This window comes from Oreochromis niloticus, linkage group LG23, assembly GCF_001858045.2.
Source record: "Oreochromis niloticus isolate F11D_XX linkage group LG23, O_niloticus_UMD_NMBU, whole genome shotgun sequence".
Lineage (NCBI taxonomy): Eukaryota > Metazoa > Chordata > Actinopteri > Cichliformes > Cichlidae > Oreochromis > Oreochromis niloticus.
The window spans coordinates 16,973,708-16,987,246 of NC_031986.2; the positions used below are offsets into that span (position 1 = coordinate 16,973,708).

At 40.2% G+C, this 13,539-nt stretch overlaps 1 protein-coding gene across 3 annotated transcripts in view; it reads left to right on the forward strand.

Annotated features, from left to right (window-relative positions):
- The window catches only part of filip1l (filamin A interacting protein 1-like), an 86,075-nt gene that overhangs the window by 69,572 nt on the left and 2,964 nt on the right, over positions 1 to 13,539 (forward strand). For all 3 annotated transcript variants that reach the window (XM_005452359.4, XM_005452360.4, XM_005452361.4), the window contains one exon: positions 5,279 to 8,114. In XM_005452359.4, coding sequence (XP_005452416.1) covers positions 5,279 to 8,114 — 2,836 coding nt within the window. The remainder of the gene's footprint in view (positions 1 to 5,278; positions 8,115 to 13,539) is intronic.

Consider the following 13,539-nt stretch of genomic DNA (forward strand, 5'->3'; position numbering starts at 1 on the left):
AAGGTCCTAAATGTTCCTCGTTGTGTACTATGTAAGTCACATAATAAGCAGAAATTAGTACAACTTTACACAATGTACACCTAATTGAATTACACACAAATATTTGAGTCCCATGTGTAACGACAAGAAAATTGACTGTGTGTGCCTGAGTGCGTGTGCCATAGCAGATGGCATAGTTCTGTGGTGATAGTAATAAGTATATTATATTAATTCAAGTCATACCCATTGAGATTAAGAGTAATGTCATTAACTGTATTGTATAAAACAGCAGCCGTGTTTAAAGTAAGTAAAAGAGTTTTGGTGCTTAAGACCTGAATGTTTCAGGAGAGTCACATCCAGGTCTCTGTTGGGTTCACACCATGTTATTAACCATAATACCACTAGCAGGAAGTTAATAAATACCCGAACAACATATATCACGCGTTTTGATTGCACTCTGGGGGCATATCACTTGGCCTGTGCAGATTTTAAATACAGTCCGTGGACCTCATCAATCAGCGTCCTCCCTTTGAACTGTTGTCACACTAGCATCTGTTAAAGAAGGAGGAGATGGTCATGTATGTGCACAGGATATATTGGTCTATACATACATGACCTAATCGCTTGCGGTGAGGAAATGGCACAGCAACCCGCAGAGGAGGCGCAGCGGCACTTTACACACAGCGGGTGAGCCACAGTTTCCAGCATAAAAACAGAGGGAAGCCCTCGGCAAAGCTGTAATGTGTGCTAGTGTGTCTCCCGTATGGACTTGGCTGAGAGTTGCCGACTGGATGTTTCCTTTTCTTTGAGTGCATTCATGTTATCGTACATTTGAGAGAAAAGGAAAATATAATATAACATTAAGATATCCACTCTAGGACCCTAACACATCAAATCACTCAGCACGACTCGTTTTTCCATGACACTTTAACGACACACAGTGGTGACCCTGCATCTGTCTTCCTGGGAAAACCGCTCTGAATGAAATCAGTACCTGATGCAAAGTTTGCACAGACTGCTGGATGGGTGGTAATAGTGATAGCTGTTAGACTGTTATGTGACCAGCTCTTTTTTCAAGAATCACAGATCTCTGCGTAAAGGAGCTACACTCTTGCAATGCTGAAAATGTAGCGTGATGGGGTTCAAAATGTCGATCAGCTATTAGTTATGTAGCCCTGAAAATGCACCACACATAGTAAATTAGATGGTGACAGCAGGTAGGTTGAGCTACTAACCATCATTTAAAAGTTTGATTGTACTTCCTTTAGGTGCCACCTGAGGTTGGCTCCACAAAGGAGTCAATCGTGGAAGGCTCCCATTTTAAAATGGAAGACCAAAGCATTAGAAAACATGTTTTCAACTTTGACCAAAAAAAACAGAGGAAAAAGAAAAAAGGTTTTGGCCTCTATGGATAGTTTCCCCCTCTCATAACAACTCTAAGTGGGATAATTTTTTTAATAACTTATCCAGCTGGACAATTGAGCTTTCCTGACGCAGGTAGTTGAAGCTGATCGGAGTCTGCTAAGCCTCATCCACTACTTTGAGTCATTAAACTGGACCTCTTCACTGTATGTATGTTGCATTTTAATGGATTATCTGACTAATATTAGATTATTATGGTACAGACCATCCAAAAAGTTTGTCCTTCAGATGTGCTGAGGGAAATTCTACTGCTCTATTATTTCTAACTACACTAATTACACCAATTAGCTGATACGGGTCTGTTGTGTTGCACTTTGTGAATGCAGCTTGCTAACCAAGCTAGCTAGTATCAGCTGATAACTTAGCCATCTACCCTTTTATCAATAAAAGCTAACGTCTGGCTCGAAAAAAAACTTTGGCTAATATGGTAACGTTGACAGCTCAAGGTGTGGAACAATGGGTGACATCACGATAGATAAGTCCATCGTATTTTTTTTCACCAAGGGTCACTATGTCTGTTTTTGCCCCATCCATGCAACACGCAGTATGCTCTAAATTATATCTAACAACCAAAATGGTCTCAGATGTTGCTCTGTTGGCCAATTACATTCATCTCTCTGTGTGTCCCTGATGAGAAGATGTCCGGGAACAAATTATCTGATTTAAAGATTTTTTTTCTGTACCACAGAGTACATCAGGCACAGAGTAATATAGTCCTACAAAGGAGATAGAATTTGTCTTTAGTAATGCAAAGCTCTCTTGCATGCAGTAATTTGGAATAATATCCATTTCAGGACTTTTTTTAACGTGGCTTTTATTTTTTTAAGCCAGAGTGACAGAGTTTCCAGTAATACTAGGGAACAAAGTATGTTGATCTTTCTATTTTCGCCGATGACATCACTAGAAAAACAGTGGGGACTGAGATAAGAGATTAAATAAATAGTGATTACAGACTGGTTTGAAAAGGACATGTCTGCCTGCTGTAGAGGAGTTTTGCTTTGCAGTTTTTCACACGCATAATCTAATCAAAGAAAACGCAACCTTTCAGCACATGCATGGCTCCTGATGAGGTGATAAGTACTTTGATGACACCACTGGCGAGCACTTTGTAGTCCTGGGCTTGATTTGCAATCAACATGTGTAGGAGAGAGGATTAAAAACAAGAGCAAGCTATGTTGATAAAACCCAGACAGAAAAGCGCAAGTCCTTGGGGCTATCAGATACTTTGAAACGAAAAAGCAGTCTGGAGTTTCTGGCATGATTAGAGGTTAGTTTAATATACTGTTGAACACCATGTCACCTAATAACCCCAGCATAGTAGCCAAATCAATCCTCTATATGCAAAAATCAAAGTAGTTTATTCAAGACATAAATCTTTTTTTTTAAAACTGACATACATGTAAGTGTGCATTAATATATACCACCATATAACTTCAACTTCATGTAATTTTACCAGAATAGATCAAAATGTGTAGACTGTCTCTGTTTTAAATTAAACTGGAATATAAGTAGTAAAAGTGAATAGAGCTTTTGTAGTTGTTTAAATGTAATTGACTGAAGTGTAAAGCAATATCCTGGGGAACCTTTCCAAAAAAATGGTACTAAAGTGTAATATTTGAGTAAATGTACTTTGAGTTTACCATGAAAAGCTAAACTATAATGGATGGTGCAATCTTGTGTTGTGTGATACTATAAATTCTGGTATCGCTCGGATACCAAATACAGGGTCAGTATCGCTGATACCAATACAGATACCGATAGAGCAGGGTGTCATGATTTATGAGATGAATCATCATCAGTTTACAAATTATTAACATATGTTAATGACCAATAAATCACTGTGACTTTTACTTTCTACAATAATTAGTTAGCACAACAAAACACACCTTTAAGCTTTTCATGCATTTTGAAACTGGGTGTTTTTATAAGCACATAAAACATAAGAAACAGAAAGGTTCAGACAATTTTCACGGTGCATGTTAGAGATATATTTATATAAAGTATCAACCCAGGCCCTTCAGTATTGATACAATACCGATACCGGCATTGGTATTGATACTATCAGTATTTGGATTGATCTAACCACCTCTAGTGCAATGCTCTACTCTGACTATACCCAATATTAGAATGGTACATCTTTATTAGAAAATTTCAACATAATTTGCTATAAATAGGTTTATTTGTTTCTTGTCCATAAAAAGATTTCCTCCCATAATGCATTACAACCACAATAATTAGGTCTTATTATTAATCTTACAGATTTGTATGTACTTTATTGGGTGTTTTTCTGTGTAATAGCAGCACATGGATCTAGTTACATGTGTCCCCCTAAATGCAGCCGCCCTTTAGCAGCTACTGAAGAAAGAAATGACATACTGCTGTAGAAGTGACCCACCCTACTGTACCACACTTACATCATGGCCCACAACCCAAGTGTACATGTGGAATTAGTGATCCCTAAGAGTGTGTGTGTGTGTGTGTGTGTGTGTGTGTGTGTGTGGGGGGGGTGGGGGTGGGGGTGGGGACTTCTGAATAAACCCTGCGGAGCTGTAATTGCTTTTGGAAGCAGGGGGAATTCCTTTAAAAGTATAAGAAAAAAAAAAAGCAGGGTGGGTAGGTGGTGGTGGGTTTAGTAAGGGGGAGGAAGGTTGGTAGTAGAGGAACCCCTTAATTAAAGGATTGTTCCATGCCAGTGGGCCATCTGTGTGGAAACGCCTGGCAGATGCACACACAGCAGTCATAACATCTTTTCTCCAGGGGCTGTAGGCACTTTGGTGATGCATGCATGTGCCAGACGCCTTGACCCGGGCTGCACACTGTACTTAAGGGACTACAGCTGCATCAGATGGCACACATATTCTATAGTATAAAAATATAGGATTTCATTAGTTGTGGAAATATAAATATTACATACGCTACCCTGTCGGGTCTTGTTATTTTTCTTAAACAGACTGCTTCTGATTTTATTTTACATCAGTTTGTCAGCTGTGAGAGACATTATAAAAAGTTTACATTCTAACGTGTCTCTCATTTTTGAGGAATCCTGATATCCTGATTTGCTCTTGTGCAGTGATGCAGTTATTTCCCTCTATGAGCTAACAATCAGATTATAAGTGGGCCACAGACATATTTTATTGTGCTTACAATATGTCATGTTGTTCAGTGAGATGATCACTTTCAGAGGTCAACATTTGGCTGTGTGTCTCTTTTCTGACAGGGGACGTAGGTCTTACGCCACCCCCTCACCCACTGTGGAAACTTTCAGAAATTCACTGATTGTTAAACTTAAGACCCACTATTTAGAGTAGGAACTCGGGTTTCCAAAGCATATGAGAATTAGCTGGCACTGAGGGAACAAAAATTAACCAAAGGTATTTCAGAACGTAAAGTGATGCTTTTTTTTATTATGTGTTAAACTTTCCATGACATAAGAACTTTATTCCTCCTTAGATATGCTGGGAAAATAACAGTGTTAATGATGTGTCAGAGCTTGGAGAACTGGACCATATGGATAACAACAGTGAGGGTGTCGAGTTCCTTTAGGGGTTTTCTTATATAATATTAGTGGATAAACAGGATAAGCATTTTAGATTTTTAGGTTTAGGATGCTCTATTTTTACCCTCTATGGAAGACTTAAGCAGCCAAAAAAATAATAATAATAATTGAGAAATTAATCAAAAGATAACTAAATACAAAGGCAAATATTAAAATATATCAACTTATATACGGTTTTAAAAATTAATTAATGCCTATTTTTAACATTTTTTCTATATTTTGTGCTTTTTAATTAAATAACGTACTTTTGTCAGAAAAAAGCTAACTAATCAAATTCCTAAAAATCATGTTCATCCTTTTTTTTCTTTCCTTCTTTTACAGGTTAAAGCTGTTAATTGATCAGGAAAAGGCCTACCAAGAACGCAAAGACGAAGAAAACAACAAAAAGGTCGCAAGCCTCAAGGAGGAGCTGACAAAACTCAAGTCGTTTGCGTTGATGGTTGTGGATGAACAGCAGCGTCTTACCGAGCAGCTGAAGCAACAGACAGCTAAGGTCCAAGAACTGAGTGCCAGTTCTTCACAAGCCCAGGAAGAGCTGAGCTCAGCTAATGCTCGTCTGCAGGAAGAGGAGCAAAAGGTCTGTCGCTTGGAGGCTGAGCTGCGTGACCAAGCCAGTCGATACCATCAGGAACAGGAAGGCATGACTGCCAAATTAACCAGCGAGGATGCCCAAAACAGGCAGCTGCGTCAGAAGCTTTCAGCTCTCAGCAGGCAGCTTGATGAGCTGGAGGAGACCAATAAAACCCTGCGCAGGGCTGAGGAGGAACTGCAAGAGCTGAGAGACAAAATTAGCCGCGGTGAGTGTGGAAACTCTGGCCTCATGTCAGAGCTTGAAGAGTTACGAAAACGGGTACTTGAAATGGAGGGAAAGGATGAAGAGCTGATCAGAATGGAGGACCAATGCAGGGACCTCAACAAAAAACTGGAGAAAGAGGCCAGCCAAAACCGGTGCCTGAAAGCTGAAGTGGACAAACTGAATCAAAGAATCATGGACTTGGAGAAACTAGAGGATGCATTCAGTAAGAGCAAACAAGAATGCAGCTCACTGAAAAGCAACTTGGAGAAAGAGAGGTCGGTGTCAAAGGTTCTGACCAGTGAGTTGGAAGTCCTCAAAGTCAGAGTCAAAGAATTGGAGGCTGCTGAAAGCCAGCTGGGAAAGACAGAGCTGACTCTGAAGGAAGATCTCACCAAGCTAAAGACTCTCACAGTGATGCTGGTGGATGAGAGAAAGGCAATGGCAGAGAAGCTGAAGCAAATGGAGAACAAAGTCCAGAACAGCACAGGCAAACTGCAGGCTGAACAGGACAGAGTTACATCAGTTACAGAGAAGCTTATTGACGAAAGCAAGAAAGCACTGAGATCAAAGGCTGAGCTTGAGGAGAAAATCTGCAGTGTTACAAAGGAAAAGGATGACTTGAAGGCCAGGTTAAGAGCTGAGGAGGAGAAGAGTAATGATTTGGAGTCTAAAATAAGCTTGATGAAGAAAAGGTTGCAATCACTTGAGACAATAGAGAGAGAACACCTGAGAAACAAGGCTAAAGAGGAGAATATCAAAACGCCAATTGCTAACCGCTTCCAGCAAGAAGACAACAAAGTAAAAGATTTGACCCAGGAAGTCGAACGCCTCCGACGTAAGTTAAAAGACATGAAAGTGGTGGAAGGCGAATCATTAAAAACAGAGGCGTTTGAATCGCTGGAGAAAAGATTTAACAACGAGCAAGAAAAAGCTAAAGCCTTGATGGAAGAGCTGGAAGTATCTAGAAAAGAGCTTTCAAAGTACCAGCTGGCTGAAAAGAAAGAGTGCAACCAAGAGCATGTCCTTTACAAACGCCTTAAGGAAGAGGAGGCCAAGTCCAGCCATTTGACCAGAGAGGTGGCAGCTCTGAAAGAGAAGATTCATGAATACATGGGAACAGAAGAGTCCATTTGCCGCATGAAAACTGACCACTCGACACTGCAGAGAAAACTGACCCAGCAGGAAGTCAGAAACAAAGAACTGGCCAGAGAAATGGAGACGCTCACTCGAGAGCTGGAAAGATACCGACGGTTCAGCAAAAGCCTTCGCCCAGGAATGAACGGCAGGCGCTTTTCAGACCTGCATGTTTCCACTAAGGAGGTTCAGACAGACCCACTTGATTTCATGTCTCCCAACTGCAAGGGTATGCCACCGCTGGAACGTGCAGTGGTGAACGGCAAGCTGTACGACGAGAACGAACCGGAAGAAAATGCAAATTACAGCAATGAGCTGCAGCTCACCAAATGTAGCCCCGCGATTATCAATAATGTAAATAATCTTAACAACAACCTGAAAAGAGCACGAGGCCCGCTCCTTAAAAACAAAGACGCTCCTCATCAGGTCAATGGAAAAATGCAACCGCGGCAGAACGGCAGCCATGTTCAGCCTGGAGACGTCGTGTTGACCCACAGTCCTGGGCAGCCTCTGCATATTAAAGTGACACCTGACCACGGACACAACACTGCAATGCTAGAGATCACCAGTCCGACCACAGAAAACACCCAGTCATTCACCAGCACTGCTGTCATACCCACAAGCGGGGGTCCACCCAAACAAAGAATTACCATCATCCAGAATGCATCTATATCCCCTAATGCAAAATCCATTTCCCCAACAGCAAAATCTAAGAGTTCCTCTGTGTCTGACGAGCCATGTTCACCAGATAGGGCCCTGTCACCTTTTACTATGGCTACATACTCCAGAGCGATGACCCCAGACTCTTGTGGCTCTGTAACCCCAGACAGAGCCATGTCACCAATACAAATAGTATCAGTGATGACAGGCACCCCCGACCGCTCCTTATCCACGGAGCCAGTTGAGGTTGTTGGAGGACACGCCGTCTTCCGCGTGACCCCTGAAAGGCAGAATAGCTGGCAGGTCCAGAGGTCCCCCAGCATGGGGCCCAACGTCATCACCACAGAGGACAACAAAATCCACATTCACTTAGGGAGCCCATTCATTCAGGGCATCAGCACTTCGTCCCAAACGCAGAGTCCATGCCACACGCCTGGACTTCCCGAACAAAGGACTCAGGTGCTTGCAAACTGCAGTTCTCCTACTGTCAAAGCCAACAGCAAAATCACAAGTAGCATCATGATTAAGCCCACCTCCATCCCAATCCAAAGGCCATCACAAATTACAGTAAGTAATGCCTACGACTGACCTGATAACCCCCCAAACCCTCCATCCCATCCTGCCCATAAGATACCTCTTATACCCCAACTCTATACCCTAAAAAAAAAGTCTGATTTGCTTCATTTATGAGCTTAAATGGTTGAATGTTTTACTTTTCATTTTTGTTGGTTTGCTTGGTTCTGTGTGATAAAGTTCAAACAACTGTGTGCCTGCATGAAAAAAAATAAAGCACTAGAACTTGAATTAATCTGACATAACACAAGGTTTTAACTTAAGTGCACTTACTGTATTGTACTCAGTGGCACATTTGCCATGTAGTCAGACTATTCACACTGATGTATCGTACCAATTTTTATACTTCATACTCCACATACTGCATTATTATTAAGTTGTTTGCTTTCCTGAGAATTAAAGTGTGCAAAAAGAAGTATGTTTTAGTTTGTCATCCATGCTTGCCTATTTCATTTATTCACTAAATCCAGCATGTTTTGATTTTTTTCTTTTTACAAATACATATAATGTGGGAATATGCCATTAGATTAAAATCGGCTGTTTGATTTTATTTGTGCTGCATGCACCGTAACGTTTTAACACTTGAAGACTTGAATCCAATGAGTCAAAGTCAAAATGTCTGCAGATCACTTTCCGTCAGACTCAAGTGGAAGATTTTTCAGCATAAAAAACACAGTGCTTATGTTTGACCAGATGACACAAAAGCAAAGTCAAAAACCCCTCAGGGATTCTCACATGGTTGAGTTAAAATCATAAGCTGATGTCATAGTTTCTTCTTCGGGACACAGAAACCCAGTAACTGAGAAAGAAAACCACAGTTGTGTGAACTTGGGAGTTCTCTTAAATGACATAATGGAAACTCTGCTTAAAACCTTTAAACCTTAGTGTGGTGCACAGTAAAGCTGCTGTGGAAGGTGAGTCTTGTACTTTTAAAAATGCAAGAACTGCAGTTGTTCTTCACCAGTGGTTTTTCAAACATAACTGAAACATTCTTACATATTCACTGGACCATGAAAACTTTTAGCATCAATCGTGTATGCAACACTGCAAAGAGTACCTGCTAGATTACATCAGTGATTTCAAACTAGGGGTAACAGCACAAGAAAGCCTGCGGCTGTATGTGCAGAGACAATGGATTACGTGGGAAGACTGAGTGTACCTGAATAGGTATGAATAGAACCATTAAAACTCATATGACCGTAAAGGATAAACAGTACAAACAGAAACCCAAAAGCAATAAATACATCATATACAGATGAGGATTAGGTCCACTGAGAAAAAAAATGTGGGAGCTCATGACTTTTCTTTTTTTTTTTTCTCTGAAAAAACACAACACAAAAGTTTATATATAGTTATAATTACAGATAAATATAAAAGGGACATAAATGTGAACAAATACTTCACATATAAAGGTTAATACTCTGCATTTGATTGGAGCTGTAGCCTAAAGTAATGGCTTATTGTTACTAATAGGCTAACCATAACTCATACCATAACCCACTGAAAGCAGTGGCTAACGGTAAACATAGCTGACACTCAGATGAAACTGGCCTAAACAATGATAATTCAACTGGCTGAAAACTTATTTTAACAACATATATTTTTATATAATTAAATGTGAAAACAAGATTAAATTTAAACTCGATTTAAATGAATAGATCTCAATAGATGATGATGTGATGCAGGCTTGAAAAAGGTTGGGAACCACTGCATGAGAGCACAATGTTTCAATCTCACATGAGGGTCGGAGTAAAGAGAAGATGATGGAAAAGGGCAGAATGAGAAGGAGACAGACGACCCGTGTGGCAATCCTTATAGGGAGCAGTTGAAAGAAGATGTAAAGTACAATTCTGGAAAAAAAGATTTATCTACTGCAAATTTAGGGTAAACTATGATGAGCAATGTTTAAAAAAAAGATTACAGCAATACAAAAACTTTACATTAATAACAACAGTCTAAGTTGTCTGACATAGTGCAAAAAATATAGTAATATAATCATAATTATACATATTAAAACTATTTTTATATTCTCTTAAGTAGTAAAGAAAAAAAAACATTAAAAAAAAGACCACAGTATGTTTAGGTTATCTGAGGTAGTCCCATGCTTAGCAGTTGGTATGGTTGCCCATCAGTGTTTTGGCTAGTTGGAGGTAAACTTTTCTCAGACTTAATCTGGGACTGTAAGAGAAACAACAGTTTTTAGACACAAATAATTGCGTTATCCTACTAAGTTAACATCTGCCTATATAAATGGGCAGGACTGAAAATATAGCCCTAACCACTAGCCGCTACTCGCTGATACCTCACAGCTAATGTGGCTATCGGGCAACTGCTAATAGTTAAATAGCTAATAGTTAAACAGGTAATGCTAACATGCCACTGACCAGGTTAACATTTATGAACTGTTAAATACTTCAACATCGTTGAACAAAATTACTTATAAAGAGCCAGATTAACTAAACGGGGTAACTAGCTTGTTAGCGCAAAGTGTCTTTAGTTTTAGTTTTACAAAAGTTGTGCTGTGTTCTAAATACAGATGCAGGTATTTCATTTCAATATCAAGCACAAAAAAATCAAATAAAAAATAAAAGACATCCTTTTTTGTCAGCATTCAATGTCGGCACAATTAGTCAAATTACGGATCACAAACATTGGTGAATCAGTTTGCGCGCCCAATTTAAATATTCTCCTCCTTATACTTTGTCAGTCGCAAAAATCTGTGAGTTTACACCTCATACCTTTTCATGGTGCTCTTGTTGGAAATACCAGCACAGCACTTATTTTTTTATCCTAAACCCAGTTTGCACTGGTTCAATGTTTTCATAAATCTGGCCCAAAAATGTTCAGTGAACACAAACTACTGCAGCTGCTCCTGAGTGGAGGCCCTTTGTTGTGCCTACCTGTATGCAGCGGTGCTGTATGAAGTTGGGTGTGAACTGTAGGAGGTGAAGACAGCACTGCTGGGATCGATTTTTAAAATTTTTTTAACAACACTACTGTGAGAGGAAGACGCACCCACCTCTAAGCACAGTGCAGAGGGCACTGCACTAAAAGTGGACGATCCAAACATGCGGCGTGACAAAGAAAATCCTAAAGCTTTTAAAGTTGTGGAAATAGAGGGGGAAAAAACTGCCTTTATTTCCCAATGTTATGAGCATAGCAACTGAATAATGCACTCCAGGAAACATACTGTAAACATCACAAAACCCCTTCAGAAAACCTGATACTGTGTTTGGGTCACAGGAACACAAACGTATTCGTTGAAAGTTCTTTTTACTGAGCGTGCCTTTGACTGGGTAGAAACCCAAAACGTTTATTTTCTTTTCTCCCATGAATCACGTCCTTTGAGATGAGTCATCTGTATAGCCTACAAATGTTTTCTATGTATATGCATTCTTCCACATGTACTGAAAATGTTACCTCGTATGTGCGTTTCACTTCACGTTAAATCTGTACCAAAGGTCAGAACTGGATGGTCGGGGAGGGGAGGTTGATTGAAAGGCAGGAATGAAAGGACGCAAGAGGAAAAGGTAATTAATTTCATGTCTTAAGGAAAAGATAATGAACGCCTCAGATGGGCTTTCCTCATCGCAGTGGCATTTTATGCACGTATAAAACTAAAACTAGTATTGCATCATATGATTGGCTTGTTTAAAATCAAACACACAAAAAAATCTTAATTATTTTACTCTGTATTTCCAGCTGGATCAAAGCAGATCCGTACTTTAATTGTTAGGTGATTCAAGTAGGGCAACAAATTAAGTGTTGCAAGGGGTAGAAAGACAAATTTGAGCAACTTCATTGCTCTTCTTTCCATTCCTGAGCCTTCCTCTTTACCCAAATTCTTACATTTTACCAATAACCATTAAAAACTAATACACTTTAATGAATTACAAACTCATACTTTGATTGTTCATGGAGCGAGGCAAGTGCTGCAGGAAAACTGTCGAACCCGACCCAAAGGCAGACGAGCAACGAGGCGATGATTAAATCAAGCATTAAATCCAATGAGTGAGAAGGAGCGCAGCTGTGGAAACCAGATCCAAAGCTCGCCTGGGTGTGATGAAACGATGCAGGGGCTAAACAAGATGCTATTCATTAGACCTCTCCTTGAGAAAAGCATCCAGCAGCTGGGATTACTGTCTGCGACCTTAATTACCCCCTGACTCACTTTAAACTTATTCGATTCATAAAACTCATCTGGTTCAGCCAAGGAAGACAGATCTGTGAACGGTATCCCAGCCAGACTGGGAAAATGAGTATCATGTGACACACTGGAAGGCTATTTCATTTAAAAGCCCGCAGCAATGCTCCCTTCTGCTGGGCGAGAGCGAAGCTGTAATCACACTAAGCTCACAATGATACTGCTGATTAAGAGCAGAGTTGTTCGGGGGTGAAAGAAAACATCAAAAACGCCAGACATCCTGATGTGATTTTTGAACAATCAGCTACTGATATCAATCAGCCAGGGATAGGAAAATCGAACGATTACCACAGCGCGAACAAAGAGAGCAGATCTGCGTGCTTTAGCCCACCTTGACCCTTAATAAACAGCAGTACTGGGGCTTTGTCTAAACAAAAGGCTTCGTGAGTGTGAGAGTGCAGACATTGTGAAAGCAAGCCTCTCTCCCACCGCAACGCAAGCACCAAAACAAACCTCGTGTTTGGTTGCCACAGAAACAGCCGTGCCGGTGCAGTGTGGGGCAGAGGAGGAAGTGCTCAGCTGAACTCCTGCTGTACCGCTGATATATGAGAGGACAAAGCCGCACATTAAGGTCTCTCTCCATGTAAAATCAACAGCACTCCCATGACATGGGTCAGATTTTCTGGACCATTAGCTCTGCCGAAGCATGAGGCCCTACTTATTCTGAAATTTATACCCCCGTATGAATATTTAATGCTGTAGTTCACTGAATATTTCTTAATTCTCTAAACCTCACGAGCGCTTCTCCTAAGTGACAGCAAGAGGTTTGGAGCTCGGCAGGGAATAATATCGGTGAAGTGATGAAACTCGTGGAAATACTGAAAACTTTCACTGGGCTGGAGAAAAGGATACCAGATCGATGACACGTTCATACAAAGAGACGGTTTCGGTTTTTATTTCTGACTCCAGTGAACTCCAGATAAAAAGTTAAGAGGCCTGGACTGAAAAAGGCTTTTTAAACTTTTTTTTTTTTGCTAGAGATATCTCAAAATGCTTTCCTAATATCAATTCTGGTTTAGGGATGTTTGATGTAAAGTACAAGGACATTTTTTTGCAGTACCAATCAGCTTTTGAAAAATGAGGAAAATGAAGAATAAAGCTGTGAAAAGATTAAACTCAGTCATGTGTAAAAGTCCTGAAGCATCTCTCATTTCTTTATATTTTACCAAGAAAATGGGAAATACGTGCAGTGGTTTATTTAAATGAACAAATACA